We start from the raw sequence: 23,148 nt of genomic DNA, 5'->3' as shown, positions 1-23,148 counted from the left end.
CAGATAACATGAGGATTACCCGTTCAGTGTGTGAATGTGACATCAATGTCTGAAGCGGTACGAGCTCGAGGACATCTGTAAAAACACCTGAAAAACAGCTGAGCCCCGTACACCAGCAGCCCTGACGAATCGAGAGCCGGGTGAACTGTTGTGATGAAGAGACAAGGCAGCACGCGTCACACTCAGAAAAATCGATTGATTTTTTTTTTTTTTTTTGGCGGACTGCAATACCAACTTTTTGTCTGCATACCGCCATCTAGCGTCCCGGAGTATGTAGAACAGACTCTACACCAAAACTGATATAAAATTTAAAAATATGTTACAAAAAAAAAAACGAAATAAAACTTAATTTGGGTAAAGTAAAGTGGGACATCAGGTGAAATGGGACAGAATAAGTTTTAAACTTTTTAAATATTAGCAGCCAGTCACCAAACATGTTCTTTAGTTGTTGCTACAAATGTACTTTACACAAAACAATATTTTTTTATTGAATCAAAAAAGCCACGCGACACATTGATTGACTCATGTTGTTTATGAGAGTAGTGCAGCTAAAATAATGAGGTTATAACATCAAAATGGTTTAAGGATGTTGCATTAATTTCTTGACTTTCAATTAAAATATTTTCACAATAAGATGACCTTGCTAGTTCACCGGACATTTTTTTTTCTGTATTTCGGGATAATCTTCTTTTTCAAAACTTTTTTTAGGTAATTTAAAATTATTCAGTTTTCTAACAATATTAATTATAGATTATTGTATAAATTTACATGAGGAGACTCAAAAAGTCACAAGAATTTTTTTTTGTGATAATTTTCTTTTTAAAAGATATTTTTAGGTCATTTAACATAAATAAATGTTATGACAATATTTATGATATAATATTATATATAATAATAATTCTATATATATATATATTGGTTTGATTTCTTTCAAAAACATGGACAAAAAGCAACTGAACAAGACACAAGGCCCAAAAATTAGAAAAAGGTGGTGTACAGACACACATGCAAAATTAAAAAAAACAAATAAAGACTGATTGTTAGGTACATAGACTATAAATTATAAATAAATATTTATTTTATAAATTCTTTATATACAGTCCGTGGTTAGGTATCAATAAAAAGGGGGGGGCAAATTTTATATATATATATATATATATATATATATATACAGAGCCCTTTGTTTATTCTAGTGCAATATACTGTACATATTCAGAGCTTGGTGTCCGTAATCGTCTCTGATTGGCTCCTGGCTTCTATGACGCACCTATGACGCGCCCCCAGACGCATGCGCGGAAAGCCGGCGGACTTTTTGTTTATGTTTGAATGAACTCGTCAGTGTTTCTCAGCTGGTTTCAGTCTCACCATTGATTTAAGTTGGCACGGTCACCATGAGCTCGCTTTGACCATCTAATACGGACATTTGTTAGCGAGTGGTGAGGTCTCCCGCTGCGTGACGTTTAGTGACGGTAAGTTTTGTCTAAATGTTGACAGTAACGAGTTAAATCCGTATGCTAACGTTAGCGCGTCGGCTAACTGATAGTTAACGTTTGGATGAGGAAATAAACTTTTTTTGGAGTTTGCAGGCTGAGTAAATCACAAACGCTGAGTTTATTATGTACAGACAGTAAACGGATACAGTGCTGGTCAGGTAACGTAAAACACAAATCGATCTTCACCGTTGGATCAATTAGCTCAGTTTAACGTTAGCCTGATTTTTATAGATTTAACGGCCAAAATGTCAATTCTATCTCTTTTTTAAGGGGTTTTGTGAATCAGGTATCATGTAACTAAGGTCAACGTTAAGTACATTTACTCAAGTAATTGTACTCAGTGATGGCATGTAACTAAGTTCTTGAGGTAAAAATTTGAGGTACTTGTACTTGAGTCAGTTCTTTTCATGCCACTTTATACTTTTACTCATGTGAGAGAGAAATATTTCACTTTGTACTTCAAAATAATTATCTGACAGCTTTAGTAACTATACTTATTAAGATTTTCTTTGCATTAAAAGCATTACAAATATCTTAAATATGATGTTTTGTTATAAATAAAAACACCCTGCATTTAGTAAAGTACATCTGCAACAATCAGCTTGCTGATCTGCAGGAAATGAAGTGGCAACTATGTTTGATAAACACTGAAGTCGTTTATTATTATCATTTATGTTGTTTTCAGATTGTTGATCTCGTCGCTCGCTCAGCTCTACACGTCTATCTAAAATGTTACCTTTGAGGACAATGATGCCTCCAAAGTCTTCCAAGCAGACTTCAGCCGCAGCAGCGAAGATCAAAAATAAAATCCTCAGTGAGTCTCATTCATTTGCACACATTTACAAATCATCATTTTTCTGCCTTCATGATGCACAGTCTCATTGTACTGAGAGAAGACTTTGCATGAATATTGTTTTGTTTCTTCTTGACCACACCAGACACCTCCTCCTTCTTCAAGGTCTCTTTGAAGACCAACAACAAGGCCTTAGCTCTGGCTTTGGAGGCCCAGAAGGAGCGGAGCAGGCAGCTGGAGATGGAGGTTGTGTACCTTCAGAAACAAGTGGAGGCTCTGTGCTTCGAGCTGGCCACCAAGAAATACAAGCACAGGAAACTGGTGGGTGTGTTGTTTGCTTACACTCATTTAGAGCTGCAGTTTAAGACATAAAAACAGTCATTATAGTATTATAGTAATAGTATTGGTTTTGCACAAACTATATCAGAGGTTTTGTGTTTCAGTTGATCTTGTTTTTCTCTCACAGCTCCTCATTATAAAAACCCTCCACAGCAACACTTTGCAGCATTTGGACATGGTGGCCGAGCTGTTCCCTGACAGTGTAAGGACTGTTTGCTGTTTGGTTTGGCATGTGTGTGACACAGAGGGCGAACATTCAAAACAAAGTTACTTTCAGAATTTGCACGGCTTAATCTTGATTCCACTATTTTATAGTATTTGCTAAACGTGTGTTTGTCCCAATGAGACGAGAACTCTGGACCACATTAACTCACAGAAAAACTGTCGCAGGATAATATTTCAAAAGACTGCTCATCCCTCCTGCGGCGTCTCAAAGTGTGTATAACCTTTATTTAACCAGGTGAAGGGGCATGCAACTTTATATAGCTGTATTTTGTATTTAATTTATCGCCTGATTTTAAAGAAAACATGCCGGCCTGCAGGTTTGGAAGGACACTTAAAAATTTGGGGCAGTTTTTTTTCCTTAAAATTTTAATTTTTTGAAAGGCATGCTCTTGAAAAATTGCCCAAATTACACAATTTACAATAAACAGAAATCTTTGTTAGATTGTCAAATTTCCGACAGTCCTCAAACACATCTTGTGGATGCTGAAATTGTGTTTGAATTAAAAAATTGTGGGTTCTTGAAAAGTCATTTCAAACCTTTTTTCATGAGATTTTGTTGATGACTGTGTGTGAAATCTGTTAATAAGACTGAACAAAGTAGTGGAAAGGACCCGGCGATATGAAAGTATACGAAACATAATCTGTGACTGTATTTGTTATTGTACTGATGACCTGCAGGATCTTCCTAAACTATCTGGGGACGACAAGACGTCAGCTGGTGACATTAATACAGAAAACCTGGTGGTTGAAAGGTGAGAAAATAGTGCATTTGGATGAAAATGTATTTTGAAGAAAGAAAACGTTTTTTGGTTTTGGCAGCTGTGAATGACGTCTATTTGTTTTTCTCTTTTTTGGTCCCCTTGTCCCCTCCCTAACTCCCATGACTAGTCTTACAGATCAGTTACCTCCTCAACCAGAAACTGCGGGACGTTTGTTGTGTCCTCTAGAAAAGGTAACAGCGGATTTGCCTGAAAAAGACTCTGCTGCAAATGTCTTCAGCATCCAGAACAAACCCCAGAAGGCCCCTGATATTTGCAATGGTAGGGTGTTTAGAATTTTTGGTGTTAACTCGTCATGAATCATGAATGTTTTCATATTTACCGCCCTGAGATCACGAAGTAAAATTCCCTGTAAATCAGTAATTTGTTTATTTTTTCACAGACGCTGAGAAAAGGCAGTCGAACCTGCTCATACACACTCCCCAGACCGGAGCGTCCCGTCCGTCCAGCAGCCTTAGGGACGAAGTAGAGCGGCTGTCGATGATGTTCTCCCAGTCTGGATTTGATATGACGTCAATCCTCCGTCCTCAGATCAGTCAAACACGCTCAGCTGCAATCGCCGAAGGACCCGAACCGTCTTTTTCTGGTGATCTACCAAGCAGCTCGGTGATGGAAACAGAAAATGGTAAGAAACACGAGAAGACTGTGCTTCTGAATACGACGATGGAGATGACGCTCAGTAACGCTGCTGAGATAATCACCGTGGAAACCAAGGCCAAAAAAACAGGCCGCTCTGGCAAGCCCAAAAGCAAGATGAATAAGGAACAAGCCCGTGGGTCGAGTGCGGCCGAAAATCCACAAGTGAAGAACTCTGCAGATTCTTCAGCGTGCACTTTGTTACAGACTGAAGGTCATACGCTGGAGGATACGGCTCACCCAGAGGTCACTGAGGTTCAGTCGCCCAAAACGCAGTGTAGGAGCGTCGTCACCTCTCGCATTCCCAAACTGAGCAAGCCTGTCGCTGGCAACCATCAGAAAACGGATAAATTCAAACCCCGTGATGAGCATACCGAGTCAAAGAATGACACCCTGCACCTGGATGATTACTTCACGGATCCTGATGTTAAAGCCACTAAAAGCGTAAAATCACCACGAGAGATTGATACGACAGAAGAGCCAACGTCCAAAATCACAAGCAGGAGGACTAAAGGCAGGGCCGCGTCCTCAGTCGGCAGAAAAACGTTTGTCAGTTTGCCTCGGCCGTCGAATGAAAATGAGAGCAGTCCGTCTCAGTTGGAACAAATCCACAACGAAGTGCAAGAAGGAGTTAAGGGAAACTGTGAAACGTGCAAAGACCAACAGCTTCCCGCAGACTTCCTGTTTAGTGCAGATGTAGAACATGTGAGCAAAACGCCACAGAGAAAACCGAAGACAAACTCCGTCCACAAATCGAGATGCAGAGGGACATTTATCGTCTCAGCTCCCTGGGACAGCACCCAGTCCAGCAGAGCATCGGCAGAGCTGGGACCAGGAGAGCGGGACTTAATGTCTCCGACAGGACCCTCCGACTGTGAGGCAGAACAAGGATTAGTCGTGGATGCAGGTGTCCTTCTGAGACATTCAGAGTCAAACCCACAAACACCGAGCTCCTGCAAGCGTCCTCGGCTCGCCACTCTGGATTCAGGAAGCCCTCACGAGGATGTGAGCGTGAACGTTAATCGTGAAGTTCTGCCGTCAGACCACGACTGCACTTCAGACACAGAGTTTCCGAAACCTAAAAAAGCCAGGAGAGAAAAAACAAGTCGGTCCGACAAGAAGAAGGCCGTGCAGAGGGAGGAGCGTGACGATCATTTCAACGACAAGAAGAAGAAGAAGAAGAAGAAGAAACAAAGAGGATTTGGATCGGAGGACGAAGTTTACCTTGAGGACCACGGTGACGCCTCACCTCTCTGTGGGTTCGACGACCCTGAAAGACACAAGGAACGGTTAGATGATTTCCAAGTCTCGCATCCCGACATCAGTGACATCTTTGAACATTTCTATGATTCAAAACTCATCGAGTCAAAATCAAAGATGGCTCAGAATCCGAAACGATATCGAAAAGCGTCCAAGCTCCAAACGCCCACAAAAACCAGAAATCCAAGGGAGACGTTTGTTGTCTGCAGGCGCAAAACTCAAGACGCTGCTCCACTAAACAACACGAGGACATCTAATGTGTCCCACAGTCACTCGGTGGACGCCAGCGAGGAGACGGTTCATCAGAATCTGGGCGACCTGCTGACGGATGAGATGCCGCCGTGGCTGGACATGGACGTCAGCGTTGTGGACTCTGAGGCGGGCTCTTTACTCGCCAGTCCCAAGAGGGGGACGCCAAGCGGAGCGGCAGTGATCGAGGAGTCCGCTGCTGTCGCCACTGAAGCCTCTCCAGGTGAGGTATCCACCATCCAGGTGTCTTTATTTATCTGTTTAATTAATTACGTTAAACTGCAGTGAAAATGGCTTTTCCTCGAGTTGCACATTTATTCCATTTTTTTCGTTTCTGAAAAAAATTTAATAAAAAAAAAATGAACGAAAGAAAAAAATCTGCAGTTTTTCTAAATTGGCAAGAAGATTATTTTCTCAGAATTCTAAAAAAAGCTTTTTTCTGAATCAACGAGGTAATGATCCCGTAAATTCTCGTTTTTTATGAATTAATTAGATTATTATCTATCTATTTTTTTTTCAAGAAAAGCTTTTCTCATAGTTCTGATATAATCCTCTTCCTTCTGAGAAACAGTTATTATTTTTCCAAATAACTGATTAGGTGTTGGCTCCATTAAATGGTGAAAAATAGTATCAGTGTTAGAATGAAGTCCTAAAATGTCTTGTTTTGTTCACCACCCAAATATATTCAGTGCTCCAGCACGGAGGAGGAAAGAAACCAGAAAATATTTCCATTTAAGAAGCTGTAATTAGAGATTTTTTAAAAACTTTTTTATTCTGAAGAATACTAGAACTGATTATTCCATCACCAAATTAGTTGGTGTTTAATTTAATAATTGACAACTAATACATTAATTACATGTTGTAGCTCTGTATAGCAGCTGTTGCCTGTTAAATACTAACAAAACTGTTTTGTTATTTAACAAAAGCTGCTAAAGATTCAAATGTGAAATGTGTGGAGACAAGAACTTTGTCAAAAAATAAATAACTGCAGAACATTTGCAAAATTTTTATTTGAATCAGAAACTATCACATCAGAGAAAAAACAACAAAAATGGGAAAATGGGACAAATAACTTAATTAAGATTCACTGTGCTGCAGCAGGAAGAGTGTTAACGTCACTGACCAACACCATGACGACCCCGGACAGCGAGAACGGAGGACGCACCAGGAGACGGAAAGGCGTCATCAGCTATAAGGAGCCGACCCTCAACAGGTCGTCAAATCTTTGATCTTTAATACAGAAAACACCAGCGAGTGGTTCAAGGTTCCTGATGATCCTTGAAAAGTCTTGAAAGGCATCGAGTTTATTACTAAAATGTCTTAAATTAATCATTCAAAAGTTAAAACACAGGAAGTAGGATTATATGATTTTTTTTTCTATTGTTGCATTCTAAAATCTCAAAATAATTGGTTTGCCACTTGGAGTTAAATCACCTGAAAGTCATGTATTATGTTAAAATAAATATTTGGGAAAAATTCTCCCTAACCCTAAGAAATTTTTTTAAAAAAAGTTCAATTTTGGTTATAAAAATAGTCTTAAATGTAATTCCATGTGGCAGAAAAAAAAGTTCCTGCAAATTCTAAAAAAGCCTTAAAAGGCATTTAATTAATTAATTAATCGAACAATAAGGCCTTTATTGACTTTAAAATGTCTTAAATACATTTTTCAAAATCCCTAAAAGTGCTAAAACATATTTTTTTACTTAATATTCCCTCTGATATTATTGAAAAGGCTCACATTAATTGGATAACATAAAAAATGCCTTTTGCTTCAGGTTCATGTTGTTTTAATAAACATAAAAAAGAAAAATAAATTCTCCATAATTTTATTTTTATTTATTTATTTACATTTTTAGAAAAATTAGTCTAAAATTTCTTTCCTAAGAAATTTTCTTTTCTTAAAGTGGCATTAAAAACAGTCTTTTAAATGTTTAAATTTCACTTGCCTTGAGCTGTAGAAACCCTGTAATTAATTATATTCGGTTTTTTTGAAACAGCAAAATGAGGCGCGGAGATAAATTCACCGACAGCGAGTTTCTGAGCTCTCCGGTGTTTAAGGACGGCAGGAAGAGGAAGAAGAAGCAGAAGAAGACTGCGGCCAACCCGAAACTGGAGCAGTCTGTTTTAGCGGACTGATTAGCATTTTTCTGTGTTTTTTTTTATTGATTTATTTGAAGTTTTTGGTTTTCGAAATAAAGACGTGTACAGACAGACGTGTTTTGGTTGGTGTGCCTCTGCAGGATGCAGATTTCACACTGAGCTCCGGTAACCCCGGTGCACTGGCTCACGGTGTCCGGGATGTGACAGACTGACGGGGGCTGAGTCATGAATCATTTATTGCGGCTGCTCACCTGAGACGCTGCGGGCTCGTGTCGGCGGACAGGTGACCCCGCAGCACGGCTGCAGTTTGTGTCAGCGTGTCTGCTGAAGGTCTGAGAGCCGCTTCAGGGTCAGACCGGCGTGTGTGGTGAGTACAGGTGACAGCACGTTTAAATACGCCACTCATTGTTTTTTATTAATATTATTATTACATTATCTGCTCGCTGAAGTCAGTTTTGCACAGGAGAGGCGGTCCGGAGCTGTTGTGGTTACAGAGGATGCATTTTTTGGCTCTGCGTGGACCAGCAGGGTGTCAGGTTCATGTCCTGACGTCACAGCCGTAAATTAACCCTTTTATTGTTTAGGTTAACAATGTGATCAAAGCTGGCCTTCTGTAACACCGATGCATTTGTTGTTTTTGGATTTTAGTTTGAGGATGACCAATAATGTTTGTTTTCTTTAGAGCCAATGCTGATTATTAGTAGTTAATGTTACCGATAACCGATATTTGGAACTAATAAGCATTTACGATAAAAATGAAAATCTTTCTGTCAATATTTGGAATTTTGAAAATAACAAACTCCAACACAAAACTTTGTTTAAATGTGTTTAGCAAATGTTTAATTAAAACAGAGACTTTATACATGTTATACATATACAGCAAGTTCCCGGCAACTTCTTTTGTTAAATAAAGTTCAGTGAAAATTTTAATAAAAAATGAATAAAAATAGGTTTTACAAAGTAAAAGTTCCTCCCATACTTAATAACATTTATTAAAATAATTGTATTAATTCTATTTTATTTTAACTTTACTTACAGGGTTCCTACAGGTCCTTAAAAGAATTTGAGGGAAAAAATCAAGGCCTTGAAGATTTTTAGAATTATGCATGAATAGATATAGGTCTCTGAAAGTGCTTGAAATGATACGTTTCAAACAAAAATAAAAATTAAGGTTTCTGTTGATTTTGTTGTTTTCTTAACATTAGCAAACAGGCTCCTTAAAAAGAAAATAAAAAATCAAGGCCATAATGTTGGTAAAACCTGCGAGTTCTCACTATGAAAATTCACAGCATTGTTAAAATATTTTGATGTGACTTTGAGTTTATCTCAATGCTGGGTACTTGCATTTCAGGAAAATTGTCCTTGAAAGTCCTTGAAATTGTTCAGTTACAGAAAACGTATTTTTAAGGTGGACCAGAGTTATTGGACAGTTGTCTCGCTGCTCTTGTTGGTAGCTCTGTGTGTGGGACCAGCAGGGTGTCCGCTTCATTATCTGACTGTTGCAACATGAAATTAACCCTTTAATTATTTTGGTCAGTGTGAAAGCTAGCCCTCCCAGCGACCTGCACATCCATTGTTTTGACTGCATGTCCATTTCACTTTCAGGGTTTCAACAGGTCCTTAAAATCCTTAAAGATTTGTGAATTTGAGGGAAAAATCAAGGCTTTGCCTCTGTAAAGCCCGCAAGGTCTCAACAGAAAACGTAACAGTATTTAACCTTGATCTGTTTCTCAAACCGAGCCTTGGTGGGTACTTTCATTTGAGGAAATCAGGGCTGGAAAGTCCTTGAATTTGTTGTTAAAGACCGTGTGGCGATGACATAATATTGAACATATTGAGATGTTTTCTTGTTTTTTCAGGGGCACCAATTTAAAAAAAAAAAAATCACTTAGAAAATGGGGGCGCGGCAGCTGAAGAGAGACGTTGAGGCGCTCATGTGAGTGAAAATCAGACGCTCAGAGGTTTTTAAAAACATTTTAAAATGCCGACTGATGGTTTTTTTTTCTGACGTAAACAGTGGAGATTACATCGGGCAGAAACTCAGAGAAAACGCTTTTGATCCAAAGGGGAAGGGGACGTCCACCATGCTGGATGACCTGGTAAAGACATGACAGGTTGTCTTTATCTGAAACAAAAAACAAACACAAAATATGCAACAAATACACGGGTGTGGCCTTGATATGTATTTTATTCGTGTGCACGTCACAGGCTCACTATGATCTGGCCATCAGCGTTGCCCTGTGGTGGTTGGACAGAGAGGAGGGACGGGACGTCCTCGACAGAGACATCATGTAAGCTGTAACAGTGGTGGAAGAAGTACTCTGATCTTTAACTTCAGTAAAAGTAGTAATACCACAATGCAGAAATACTCAGTTACAAGACAAAGTCTAAAGTACACAGATGTTGGCATCAAAATTACAGCACCAAAAGTAAAAGTACACATTTTGGAGAATGACCCTTTTCAGAAATGGTTGATCTACGGGTGCAGATGTTTCCGGAGTCGTTAGTTCAGTGTCCACACATCAGATAAAAAACCTCATATTCAGTGTTTTTTCTCAAAACGGAAACATGTTGGATTTGAGCACAAAGAAATAAAAAATATAATCCAATAATAATAAACAGAAACGGCACTTCAAAATACAAGTTGAAATTCACTAAAATTCAAAATAAAGTGTTTCTATGTTTGTTTTTTTTACAAACGTGACATGTTCTCGAGTCACTTGAAGTCTTGAAATACTCAAAGTCCTTTCTTAGGCCCGCTCTCAGTTCTCCACCTTGGCCCTTCACCTAGATTTGGAGTGCCCTCCGCTGAGCAACGGCCCTTAAAATGGAGCCACAAGGGGAGGGGCTTAAATTTTTAACCAAGGAAATGAGATGACATTACGCCATCAGTAACCACCAACAGTGGCACATATGTGTGTTAGTACATAATTGGCCGATGAATCAAAGGTTAAAACAATGAGCTAAAAGTGACTGATAAACACTTCGGCTCTCATCCAAGGTAGAAATACTCCATTTTTGTTTTTTTTAAATGAAGCTCTCGTTACCACAGCGGAGCAACAAGCGGTGCAGGAGGTGCCCAGTACCCGAATCGCTTAGAGCGGGAGGCCATGATCCTCTCGTCCTTCGCTGGAATAATCATGGTGAGTGTTGTGTGCTGAGCTGGGGGTCAATGCTCTTTTCTTCTATTTGCTTTTTAATTGAGGATGTATTTTATCACGTTATTGTTATTTGTATAAATCTATGTTGGTTGTAAGTTCTAGGAAATGATGTAATCGTGCAGAGAAAATAATTAGAGGGGAGAACAGGAAGAGGAAATCAACCTTCATATCCTCGATAGTAATCACTATCCAAACTGAAAGAGGAAGATGCGATTTGATTTTAAACATGCACAGGAGAAAACTTGTGTTTGCTCTCCCGCTTCACTTAAAATCTCCAAATGTTTATCCCTTTGAAATCTGGATCTGCATCACTTTCTTGTGCTGCATTCAGACACCGTTCACAATTATTTAAACCTTTGATCCCAGAGCAAACTGGATTGATTTCTTTGGAAAACACGGGGAAAAGGCACCGAGCAACTTGGCAAAAAAATGTCTTAAGAAATTAGTAGATTTTGAAAATTATTCTTTGGAGATTTGGGGAAAAATGTCCAAAAATGATTTATATAATTATTCTAATTAAATATTTAAATGATATCAATTCATTTTCATTTATATCTTATAAATATAAATATCTTTATAAATATAAAATCTATTATTATTTTTTCAGGTAATTTCTTTGCTTTATTTTTGTTTTGCACTTTCACAAATATTTTTTTATTTATTTATTTATTGGTAATTTTCAGGTAATTTTTTGTACTTTTTACTATTTTTTTGCCATTTAAAAAAAACATTTCTTTTTGTTTTGATTATTGCCATTTTGCTGTTTCAGAACAGCCTCCCAGTGGAGGAGATCTTGGCTCTGTACAGATGTAAACCAGCTGCTTCATACCCCAACCATCGATCCAAGGTACCGAGTATCCTGGCTAACATTTCACACTCATCTTTTGAAGAAACAGACACAGTATGTTTTTTAAAATTATTTTTCGCGGTTCTTTTTGCATATTTTGGTATAATAATTACTATTGTTTTAACCCTAGGGCACCATCGTGTACCCTTTCACTCTGTCCTACCACCCGCTGGCCATGCTCGGCTCGTACAAAGCGGTGCACCACTCCAAAAAACACAGTGAGTGAGCGGGAAAAACTCTGCAGAGACAGGATACAGTTATTAACAGTAAATCAAACCAAACAGAGCGACAGGAATAAAAACATTTCCCGTGGCAGAATATTTGTCTTTTTTAGCTGAATGTTTGTTCTTGACCTTGTGAATTGAGCAACTTCACCCCCCGAGGAAGACCGCACAGTTTGATTTAGAAACGACAAATAAACTGTAGACAGCTACTCATCTAATGCACGTGTACGTTTTATTTAAATGCCTGAAAAACGTCCCACAGATCAGAAGTTGAAGAGATGGCTGTCTGAGAGGGTGAAGAGGAGCGCGCCGCCTGGACGAGAGGCGTCTTCGTCCTCCTCGTCTCAGTCCTTCCTCAGTGTGAGTAACCACAGACGGCAGCACCATTTCTGCAGTATTATTACTTTAATGCAGAGTTTCCACAGATCCTTACATAGTCTTAAAAGTCATTGAATTCATTAATTTAAAATAAGGCCTGAATTTGTAGTGAAATGACTTTTAATCTTCAAAAGTCTTAAAAAGGATTTTATGAATCCTATTTTCTCTGACATTGCATTAAAATATAATAATTAGCAACAGCTTTTTTTTTTGTTAAAAAATTATTCCTCTTCTTAAACTCGTCATGATGGGAATCCAGGCAGCAGAGTCTCATATGCAGAACAAAAACCACAAAATCATCAGAAAACCGTTCAAAAACGGCCAGATATTTCCCACACTGGCTGGTAAACCAGATATATTATTATATTTTAATATTTTAATATGTTTATTGTCTTCCAGTGTGTTCAACTCTAAAAATTGGCTGATTTAAAAATTATATATATATATACGTATATATTGTAATAAAAAAGAATTGATAAGGAGTATGGACATGGAAAAGTCATTGAAATTTATTGTGTTAAAATTCCTGATAGTTTTCGGACTGATGTATTTGTGAATGACAGGCCTGAATTGCCGCCCTGTGGATGATCAGACATCATGTTTATCTAATGTCCCTCCTCTGTGTCTCTGTGTCTCTCTGTGTCCCTGTGTCCCTCTCTGTCTCTCTCAGGACAGCAATGACGGCCGAGAGGACAGAGCTGAGCACTACGAAGGCTCACTGGAGTCTCTGCACGACTGACATCAACCCCATGATGGACTTTTCATTTATTTTCTTGAATAAAATGTTTGAGCACCAGAGTTTTTTTTACTGCTGCTGTGTTCACGTTTTACTGTCACACTTTAAACGTTATTAAATAACCACAAATCTTTATTAACAGCATGATACTGAAACTGTAACAGTTAACTGAGCCAACTGATAAATAGTGTTTTAATAATAATGATACAAACAGCGTTTTTTTTTTTTTAAATTAAAGAAAAAACGTAATGGAAAAACATAAAATATGTTAATAATAACAGTGAAAATTCATATTTTTTATTTTATAAAAATTATGAATTTATTTTCTTTCAATGGACTGCCCTCGTTATTCCTTTTTTCCATTTTTTTTTCAATTTGAGCACAAAATTGGAAATTGGAAAAATGAGTTGTTATTCTTCTTTTTTATCATTTTGGATTTGGGAAACAATATTAAAAAAAATATTATTCTATCCTTTGTGTTATTTGGAAAAACGAATGAATGAATGATACACTGATTTTTCTATCCTTCACCTTAAAACTTATTTCCTTGCAAATTGTCAGTTTCAATGACATTTTTTAAATTTTTTTGTATAATATTACATAACTCAGCACAGTGAGTACAGTGTCTTTACACAGAGCCCTCATGTCTGCAGCCTAATTTAGGAGGCGACCTGAAAGGGCAGATTTTTTAAAGACACAGTGACATCTAGTGGATATTTTTAGCATAACAAACCTAAACCGAACTGTAGAGATAGCTCCATCCGGTTGAATTGAATTCAACACATTTTTCATTAAGATAATTAAAGCGTGCTCTACGTAACGGTTGAGCGGGACGTTAAAGGGTTTTAATTTAAGCATTTTCATGATATAAATTCATTGATATATAGAGATTCTTTAAAATTTTTTTGCTGTTTTCAATTTCAACAAACGGTTAAAGGCCGCGTTGTTTTGTGATGACTTCTGACATTCTGCCTGCAAAGATTAATCCACTTGATGACGGATTAGTGGATAAAACGTCTCTCTGATGTCCATATCAATAAAGAGGGCACAGCGGGTCAGTAATTTGCCTGCTAGGAGTTTTGAGGTTGATGATTCAGGGATTTTTGCTCTATGCCCAGGATCAAGACTTTTGGCAGAGATGCCAGCGCGTTAAATCCCCGCTCATTGAAAAAACAGCTAAAGTGGGATCTGTGAAACCTTTGATTGAGGTTTATATAGCGGGGCGCTGGTGTCACTTTGTGAGACCACCATTTTTCAGTAGGTGACTGGCTCCGGCACTCTCTGCAGGATGAGTAGTAAGGTATGTGTTTGTCTTTGTAATGTCTTTATAAGTCTGCGTAGAAACCTTAAATATAGTGCAATGCAGGACATAAGGAGACTAACTGGCTTTATGACAAAGAAAATGTGCAAAACTAAAGAATGAACACACTGTAAATCTGTAAATTACATCATTTCTATATGTCATACAGCGGCGGCGTGACAAATGCACTCATATGTTTGAAATTTCTCTTTATTGGTACACTGTAAAACATTAATAACATTACTGGCCATCAGTTGTATTGCTTTCACAGTAAGTTGCTGTATAGTTTTTATGTTTTTTTTAAAAAATGTGAAATCTAACAGCTACATCCTGTAAAATCCTAGGAATAATCGCAGCATCTTTGAATATTTATCAATGCATTATTTAAAGTGATTTATATGAAATATTACATCAGCTTAATAATAATAATAATAAGAATAATAATAATCATTATTATTATTATTGGCAAAAGTCAAAAATGATCATAAAATAGAGTACAATAAAATTCACAAAAAATACAATAAAATCCTGCATCCTGTAAAACCTAAACATAATCACAGCATACTTGAATCTGTATCACTGATTCACTTTTCAGTGTTTTATTGTGAAGTATAACAGATGCTTATTATTATTATTATTATTATTATTATTATTATTATTATTATTATTATTATTATTATTATTATTATTATTAATGTTAATAATAATAATAATACTTTGATTTATAGAACTGTAAGTGAGCACAGTGTTGCCAAAGCAAGTTGTGGGAGGTTTATATTGTAAATATCAGAAGGATAAATGTGATGGATCGGTGACTGATCAGTTATTGATCAGTGTTTGTTATTGAGACTGAGCCTCTGCTTCTCTCTCCTGCTCTCAGATCACATTTTATGAGGACAGAAACTTCCAGGGCCGCTCCTATGAGTGCGACACCGACTGCCCTGACATGCACCCCCACTTCAGCCGCTGCAACTCCATCAAGGTGGAGAGCGGCTGCTGGGTGCTGTACGAGAAGCCCAACTACACTGGTTACCAGTATGTCCTGACCAGAGGAGATTACCCAGACTACCAGCGCTGGATGGGCTACAATGACACCATCCGCTCCTGCCGTACCTTCTCTTATGTGAGTACATATTTGTTTCATACAGAGACAGTGAAGAAGAGGAATCAATGCTACTTTAACGAGCTCTTTTTCTCACTTAAATTATGTTTTATTGGGGATTATAGGTGCATAAAAAGATGTTGTGTCCCAGTAGCAGCTTGTGTTTTGACACCTGGATTTCCATAAGTTTTCTTGTGCTGCGTTATGACGCCTTCACAAGTATTCAAACTTTCAAACCTTGAGTAAATTGGTTTAATTTCTGTGAAAACGTGGGGAAAAAAGGCAATGAGCAACTTAGCTAAAGTGTTCACAAATAGCAAGAAATTATTAGATTTGGAATAGGATTTTCTTTTTTTTTAAGTTAGGGAATAATGTCGAAAAACTGTATTTATAATTATCATAATTAGATATTAATTTATCATAATTTAAATGTGTTTTACAAATTTATAATTGTTAATATAAAAGCACAATTTTTAGGTCATTTTATTGTTTATTTTTTTCTTTGTATTTTTTTTCTAATTTTCAGTTTGTTTGTTTTTTTCTAATTTTTGGGTAATATCTCCTTAAGATTCATAATGCCTTATCACCATGTTTTTGGGGGAAAGAAAGGCCAATTTACCTTTACTCAGATTTCAAAGGGTTAAGTTCCTCAGTGTGTGCTTTGTTCTGTTTTTTATATATATATTTATATATATATTTATAAAAAATTATAAATATATCACATTTAGCTTAGAAAATAAGATTACAGATAAGATGACATAATTTAAGAGTTTGTGATTCCCACACCAGGGAAATTCACATTACAGCAGCTGAAGAGTCTTTTGCAGGAGAAAAGTGAAGAAAAAAAGTGATTAAGTGCCAAAAAAAATAAGATAAGATAAAATGAGAAAAAGGGGAAACTATACACACCTGTTAGAGTAACAATGGGAGTAACAATGAATAAATAACTGAGGAAAAAGGAAAAAAAGGCGAAAGGCAAGCAGAAGTGAGTGTGTGAACAAGAGCTGTGATTTGTTTCCAAAAATCTGGTAATAAACATGTACAATAGTCTTCAAAAACTAATTCCTGACTTTCTTTAAAAGAAAGTGACACTAAAGTTTTTTAGTAAACAACTTCTTCAGCCCTTTGACCCTGCCGGCTCCTGATGAGCAGATTCAACACAGCTGTGCTCAGTCACGCTGCATGGCCATTCAGTCTTTGAAAGCTGAGCAAGTTGTTTAATTTCTTTTAAAAGCATGGGGGGAAAAGGCAATGACCAACTTGGTAAGATATTTTCCAAAAATTGCAAGAAAAATTTTATAAAAATCCATTTAAAAATTTAAAAAATCAATATAAAGTTTTAAAAAATCAATATATAGAGATTTTTCCCAGCACTTTTTACGGTAATTTTCTTATTTGCTTTTATTTTAAATGTATCATTTTCTTTTCTGTTGTTTAATTTCAGGGAATTTTCTTATAACTTTTTCACTTTTTTTGTTTTTGTTGTTGTTGCTAATTTGTGAGCCATGTCTTGTTAAGTTGCTCCTTGCCTTTCACGCCGTGTTTTTTTTTTTTTTAAAGAAATCAAACCAATTTGCTGAGGTTTTAAAGGATTTTAATTTGTCCTAACCCTATAAACCTATAATCCTTCATTATGTTGCCTTAGATTAACATTTAAATTTGGAATAAAGGATATAATCAATAGAAGGATATAACCACGAGATTATTTTCCTTATATTAACATTTAAATTTGTAATTAAATTTGTCCTTACCCCCAACATAATCAGATGATCTCTTTCATGCATTTACCTTATGTTAGCATTTAAATTTTGAATAAAGGATGTAATCATTTAAACTTTATTTTGTCCTGCCTCTTACCCTGTATTTTATATATTTCATATTTTTATTCAGGGAGATTCAAGACAAAATTAGACAGAAAAGCTCTGCGGTCGTTCCTGTTCTAACTTTATACTTTATTACGTTTCTCCAGACCAGCGAGGGCCCCTACTGCTTGCGCATCTACGAGCGCCCAAACTTCCAGGGTCAGATGATGGAGTTCAGCGATGACTGCGAGTCGGTGCAGGACCATTTCCGCAGCCGGGACATCTACTCCTGCAACGTCATGGAGGGCTACTGGACCCTCTATGAGCACCCCAACTACCGCGGCCGGCAGTACTTCATGAGGCCCGGAGAGTACCGCAAGTTCAGTGACTGGGGGGCCACCTGCGCCACCACCGGGTCCTTCCGCAGAATCACAGAGTTTTAATCAGGAATCTCTCTTGATGCTTTCGGTTTTATTCACCTAGTTTCATCCAAAACACCCATTTCCTCCTCTAAATGGCATCTCTTTGTGGTAATGTTAATAAAATACGTGGTACATCAAGGAGTGGGATGTTTCATTCGGCTAAAGACGTATCAATATGATATTGTTTTAAATAACTAAATAAATGAATCTATTGTAAACTATTTTCTTTGTGCTTGTTAATAAATATTTTGGTATTGCTGGAGTTGTCTATCTGGCTGATAAAAAAAGCAACTTTGGGCAAAAAACAAACAAACAAAAACAAAAAAAAGAGGAAATTGCAGCATTAACATAACTATTTATATTTTGTTATTATTTTCTTTAAATGACTGTTTTCCCACATTTAAAAAAATACTTCCATTGTTTTAATCTGGTGGTGGTCTGTGTACATTTTGGTCTTTGAACTTTCCTTTCAGAAACAGTATTAGAAAAACAAAGAATACATAGTAATTTGATTTTGATTTCAAAATCCTAAAATGAAAAACAACATGAAATTGTAATTTTTTTTAAAAAAAAAAATCTGTTTATTGTTTTACACCCAGGACAGCTTCAGTTTCAGAAAATGAAAAAACAATTGTTTTTTTGTCAGTCCGTCAGTCCATTCACAGTCTGAACGACAGGAAGCATCTATAGAGATAATGGGGCTACTGTTCACCCCATTCATGTGTCACTGACCACAGTACAGAACATATTTAGAAAACACTGTATTTTATTTACTCACATGACTATCTGTCTACGTTTACATGTATTTCCAGTTTCTTATATACTGCATGAATATATGAAAGCAACCCCATAAAAAACAAACAGAAGATGGTAAAAGCATTGACTGTTCCAGCACCTGTCCACACTGCGGCTCTTACTAGAAGCTGTGTGTTCAACCCAAACAGAGGACTCGACTGACGGGAGTAGGAAGACTCCTGTAGGGTCTCTGCTGACCGTGGATCTTATTTAAATAACAACACACACGACAGCACCTGTTTCTGTATAAAATGGACTCTTTTTGTTGTGAGCATAAACACGTGAAGCAGTCTGAACGGCATCATGGGAAAGGTTTGTGTCTGTTTTTTTTTTACAAATTAAAACACTGTCCAACCAAAGGCTCTCTGTGAGTCACTGCGATTGTCAGAGTTGATCTCATTTATACTTCTCCGTCAGATCATCTTCTACGAGGACAGGAACTTTGGAGGCCGGCACTATGAGTGCATGAGCGACTGCGCTGACCTGCACTCCATGTTCGACCGCTGCCGCTCCATCAGGGTGGAGAGCGGCATGTTCATGATCTACGACCGCCCCGGCTACATGGGAACGCAGTACTTCATGAAGAGGGGAGAGTACGCCGACTACTTGGGCCTGACCGGGATGAATGATTGTGTCAGGTCCTGCCGCATGATCCCCACGGTGAGACCTTCCTAAAATCATATTTTTATTTTTATCTTTGTCATATGATCATCATTAACCTTTTAAAACTGGATCGACATCAGTTTCTTGTGTTATGTTCTAGACTGTATATAAAAATGGATGACACGCCCCCACCTACCCCTGCTATGCTGAAGTGAGGTTAAAATATACGAGGTATGGGCGTTGCCATCTTGTGAGGGTGATGTCATTGAGAGCCTGAATCTGGGCAGTAGCGATATCTGGTGCGGGAATTCCCGCCAAAACACCCGTCAGACCAATCACGAGCAGCTCCATTGAATGCGAGTGCAGGGATTGGATATCACGGCTGTCAATCACGGCAAAAATTTCCTTTTGTATAATTTATTAAGTCATTAAAACCAAATGTATCGTAAAAACAAACACTTGAACAAACATCAGGGTGATGAGAACTACCTTCAGAGACAGAAACCATCTTAAGGAAAAATGTATTTAGCGTGTACTTTGAGTTTTTAGTTTGGTCTCTGTCCATTCACTAACATGAAGGAGCGGGCTTTATGACCTATACTGCAGTCAGACACCAGGGGGCAATCAAGACTGAACAGCCACACTTTGGGGGAGCTGTCATGTCGTCCATATTTAAGTCTATGGTCTTGTTCAGACGCCTTTCACAAGCATTTAAACCTTTTGATCTTAAGCAAATTGGTTTGATTTCTTTTGAAAACATGGCTAACTAGACATACTCAACCATTCTGAACTCATCAAATAGCGAGTGTATACGAGTGTGACACCAAAAGCCACCTTTTGCGTCCACAAGCTCACGGATGGCGTCAGATGAGAATGCAGTCAGACAGCACCGGTGGTTATTATACGCTGCATCCACGTTTAAAGTGAACTGGTTGCGTCACTTGTCAAAGCGGCAAGATGGAACTGGTTGCCTGCCAATGAAACTTTTAAAGACAGCAGCAGGTAATAATGCCGCTGGTAACCACATAAGGAGTGCGAGTGTGCTTATAGTGAATTAAGTGTGTAACAATTGAAAATTTTGGACATTTGTGCTAAATTTGAAGGAATTCCCTCTGAGCACTCTTGAAATATTGCATTCACAAGAATGGGACAGACAACCCAAAAATAGTGCCTCCTGTCACAGCAGCACAGAGGCATCAAAAAGACAACGAGCAACTTGGCAAGAGACAAACTGACAAGAAAATAAACTAGAAATTAAAAAATGTAAAATAAAAATTAGACAGTAAAAAGAGAGACAGAAAAAGGGAAACTATTTGAAATAAATTATTTAATTATAATTACATATATTTTAATTACTTCATTTGAAAAAAAAAAGCCCTTTTTGAAGCTATTTCCTTGTTTGTTTGTTTGGTTTTTTATCATTTTTCTTTTATTGTTGTGTGTGCTTATTTTGGGTGTCCATTGCCTTATGTTTGTGACAGAGATCAGGTATCAAAGGGGTTTACTGCCTCTAAACCTTTAAGTTGGGTTCCTTATCTCAAATGTACCCAGAACAAATGACCTTAGGGCAGTTTTTCCCAAATCTCTCCCAGATCTCTCTGTGCTCCAACACAGCTGATTCAAATGATCAGCTTGTTAACACTTCAGGAGTTTATAATGAGTTGATCACTTGAATCAGCTGCGGTGGAGCAGAGAGAGATCTAAAGCATGCAGAAAAAAAGGTACTCCAGGAGAGATTTGGGAAATCTGAAATAAAATAAAATGACTGAATATGATCACAAAAAGGACAAAAGTCAAGCTGGAAATCTTTCCTCTGCTCCTCATCTGCCCTTGCTTCAATAATTATCACATCAAGGAATATTTAAGCAGCCTAACTCCACAACTGTACGACCAATCGTCACAAAACTTATAGAAAATGTCTTAAGGGATACCAGCAACATACCCTGAACGTTTCATTCAAATGGACCGCTGGGGAGCACCAAAAATGTAAAAAGTGTTAGTGGCATAACTGTGTGTTCACACCAAACACGGTAAAAAACCCAGCTGTGGTTGTGCTTACAACTGTGGTTTCCAGTGAAATACAACAGAAAGCCGGACGTAAACAGGCAGACTGCGTATTGAACCAGAGTGAACCAACAAACACTCTTCACAGCACATCACACGACCTCCGCTGTTTAGGTCCCACAATAAAAGACCAACTGAAATTAGGTTAGGTTTCACTACACAAGACACAAGAGTATTTTCAGAGGTTACCGTGTAACTTTAAAGCTTTTCTCACGGATCTCTGAGGCAGAGGCTGCATGGAGCTCCGTGTCTCAGTAACGACAATATCAACAGTTAATGGCAACACAGCGTCATGTGAAATTTTCCCTCAAGTTGAAAAAGTTCAGCTTGCTGTGTAAAATGACGCTGCAGCCGGTTTTGTCTGGCTGTGTTCTCCGCTGATGTGGACGAGTGGCTAATCATGCAGATGCGAGAGGAAGCTTTCTTATGCGCAAACCACTGCGAAAGCGGCGACACTTCGGAGCTGACTGCTGAGTTTTTCAAATGTATTGTTTTGGTGCTTTGACCGTCAAAAGCCGAGTACAATCTAGTTCCATTTTACTGGAGAGAAGGCAGACATCTCCACGGCAAATATTTACAACACTCAGCAACCCATACCAACACAATCCAGATGGATAAAGAGCACTATAGGCATGAGGAGAAATATGTATTTTTGACTTCGGCTTTAAATTTTACCTTGTGTGGAATCAGTCTTCTCATCTAACACTTGACTTAGCCCCCAAAATGTTGAACGAACCCTTTAAAGCAGCTTAATTTGCTTTTAATCCGTCCTAATTATCTTTGACATTAAAATTTAGACCCCTGAGTGACGTTCCAAAACCAGCAATTATATTTAGTTGTGATCTTTGACTTTCCCACCCTCTGCAGCACAGCGGCAGCTTCAAGATGAGGCTGTACGAGCATTTCGACATGGGAGGTGAGATGTTGGAGCTGACAGACAACTGCCCCAATGTCATGGACCGCTTCCGCATGTCCAACTTCAACTCCTGCAACGTGATGGACGGCCACTGGCTCATGTACGAGCAGCCCAACTACAGGGGACGCCACTATTACCTGAGGCCCGGCCAGTACAAGAGCTTCAACGAGTGGAGCGGCAACAACTCCCGGATTGGTTCCATCAGGCGACTCATGGATCTCTAATGACAGAAAAACGGTTCTTGTTAAATGTCTACTCTTTGCCTTGTTTCACACGCTGAATAAAATGGCGTCAGTGCTCAGTTGTATTCAGTTTTGTTCTTGCTCTCTGCGTTTGGAGGGCATGTTTTCTCACGAGGATGTGACGGGGTCATGGCCCGACATCCTGACTCTCATCAGAGGCTTGAATAAAATCCTGCAAGCGCTGACACGCACCACACCGAGGCTCAAGCGTTATCTATTGTAGAGCTGAAGGAAAGTCTGTCTGCTGGTCCCCCTCTCACTGTTCACTGACTTGACTGAAAATACAATTTACCCTTTAAAACCTGTGCAAACTGGCATGGTTTCTTTTAAAAACATGGGAGGATGGCAATGAGCAAAGCAAGAAGAAATAACCCAAAAATTAGCAAGAAATTAGAAAAAAACAGCAAGAAAATTACCTACAAATTTGTAAAATTAAATAAATAAAAATAGAATAATAACAATAAAAATAAAAAAAGGAAATTACTTGGATAAAGCTTAAAAAATTATAATAGTTCTGTAAAATAATTTTAAATATGTAATTCTGATTTCTTTAGCTTTTTTCTTTTTTTTCCCTAGACATTTTCCACTTGCTTTTTAAAAACAATTTTCCAAAATCTAATTTCAGTTTGTAAAACATTTTTTTATAAAGTTGCTCAATGCATTTTTTTACCCATTGTTTTTG

At 37.8% G+C, this 23,148-nt stretch overlaps 5 protein-coding genes across 8 annotated transcripts in view; 4 read left to right on the top strand and 1 right to left on the bottom strand.

The window, feature by feature from the left end:
* Positions 1–169, bottom strand: part of pikfyve (phosphoinositide kinase, FYVE finger containing) — a 41,113-nt gene extending 40,944 nt beyond the window's left edge. Inside the window, exon 1 of the mRNA XM_088083712.1 lies at positions 20–169. The gene's annotated coding sequence lies outside the window, so the exon portion shown is untranslated. The remainder of the gene's footprint in view (positions 1–19) is intronic.
* A 1,125-nt stretch (positions 170–1,294) lies between these two features.
* On the top strand, positions 1,295–8,840 carry sgo2 (shugoshin 2). Of its 2 annotated transcripts, none has more exons than XM_042494027.2 (9): positions 1,295–1,469; positions 2,179–2,307; positions 2,432–2,607; positions 2,753–2,827; positions 3,529–3,602; positions 3,739–3,890; positions 4,012–5,997; positions 6,876–6,987; positions 7,772–8,840. In XM_042494027.2, the coding sequence occupies exons 2-9, from the start codon at positions 2,223–2,225 to the stop codon at positions 7,908–7,910; spliced, it is 2,799 nt and encodes a 932-aa protein (XP_042349961.2). In that variant the 5' UTR covers positions 1,295–1,469; positions 2,179–2,222; the 3' UTR covers positions 7,911–8,840. The 2 variants fall into 2 exon arrangements, with proteins under 2 accessions (XP_042349961.2, XP_042349960.2); XM_042494026.2 differs by having other exon boundaries at positions 1,296–1,469; positions 6,873–6,987.
* Positions 8,102–13,553, top strand: c9h2orf80 (chromosome 9 C2orf80 homolog). 3 transcript variants are annotated; one of them, XM_088083706.1, is made up of 9 exons: positions 8,102–8,241; positions 9,734–9,810; positions 9,892–9,973; positions 10,083–10,165; positions 10,927–11,017; positions 11,805–11,882; positions 12,013–12,100; positions 12,369–12,466; positions 13,155–13,553. In XM_088083706.1, the coding sequence occupies exons 2-9, from the start codon at positions 9,770–9,772 to the stop codon at positions 13,221–13,223; spliced, it is 630 nt and encodes a 209-aa protein (XP_087939832.1). In that variant the 5' UTR covers positions 8,102–8,241; positions 9,734–9,769; the 3' UTR covers positions 13,224–13,553. The 3 variants fall into 3 exon arrangements, with proteins under 3 accessions (XP_087939832.1, XP_087939833.1, XP_087939831.1); XM_088083707.1 differs by having other exon boundaries at positions 11,805–11,936; positions 13,160–13,553; XM_088083705.1 differs by having other exon boundaries at positions 11,805–11,936.
* An 815-nt stretch (positions 13,554–14,368) lies between these two features.
* Positions 14,369–18,067, top strand: LOC121948922 (gamma-crystallin M2-like). The gene is made up of 3 exons (XM_042494462.2): positions 14,369–14,520; positions 15,401–15,643; positions 17,592–18,067. The coding sequence occupies exons 1-3, from the start codon at positions 14,509–14,511 to the stop codon at positions 17,865–17,867; spliced, it is 531 nt and encodes a 176-aa protein (XP_042350396.1). The 5' UTR covers positions 14,369–14,508; the 3' UTR covers positions 17,868–18,067.
* A 139-nt stretch (positions 18,068–18,206) lies between these two features.
* LOC121948656 (gamma-crystallin S-1-like) lies at positions 18,207–22,525 on the top strand. The gene is made up of 3 exons (XM_088083704.1): positions 18,207–18,953; positions 19,059–19,301; positions 22,176–22,525. Exons 1-3 carry the CDS (start codon positions 18,945–18,947, stop codon positions 22,446–22,448), a joined length of 525 nt encoding a protein of 174 aa, XP_087939830.1. The 5' UTR covers positions 18,207–18,944; the 3' UTR covers positions 22,449–22,525.
* Positions 22,526–23,148: the final 623 nt, after the last annotated feature.

Source organism: Plectropomus leopardus, chromosome 10, assembly GCF_026936395.1.
Source record: "Plectropomus leopardus strain MGB_pleo_1.0 chromosome 10, ASM2693639v1, whole genome shotgun sequence".
In the NCBI taxonomy this organism is placed as follows: Eukaryota; Metazoa; Chordata; class Actinopteri; order Perciformes; family Serranidae; genus Plectropomus; species Plectropomus leopardus.
The sequence above is the reverse complement of the archived record's forward strand: the minus strand, read 5'-3'. Positions and strand labels throughout refer to the sequence as shown.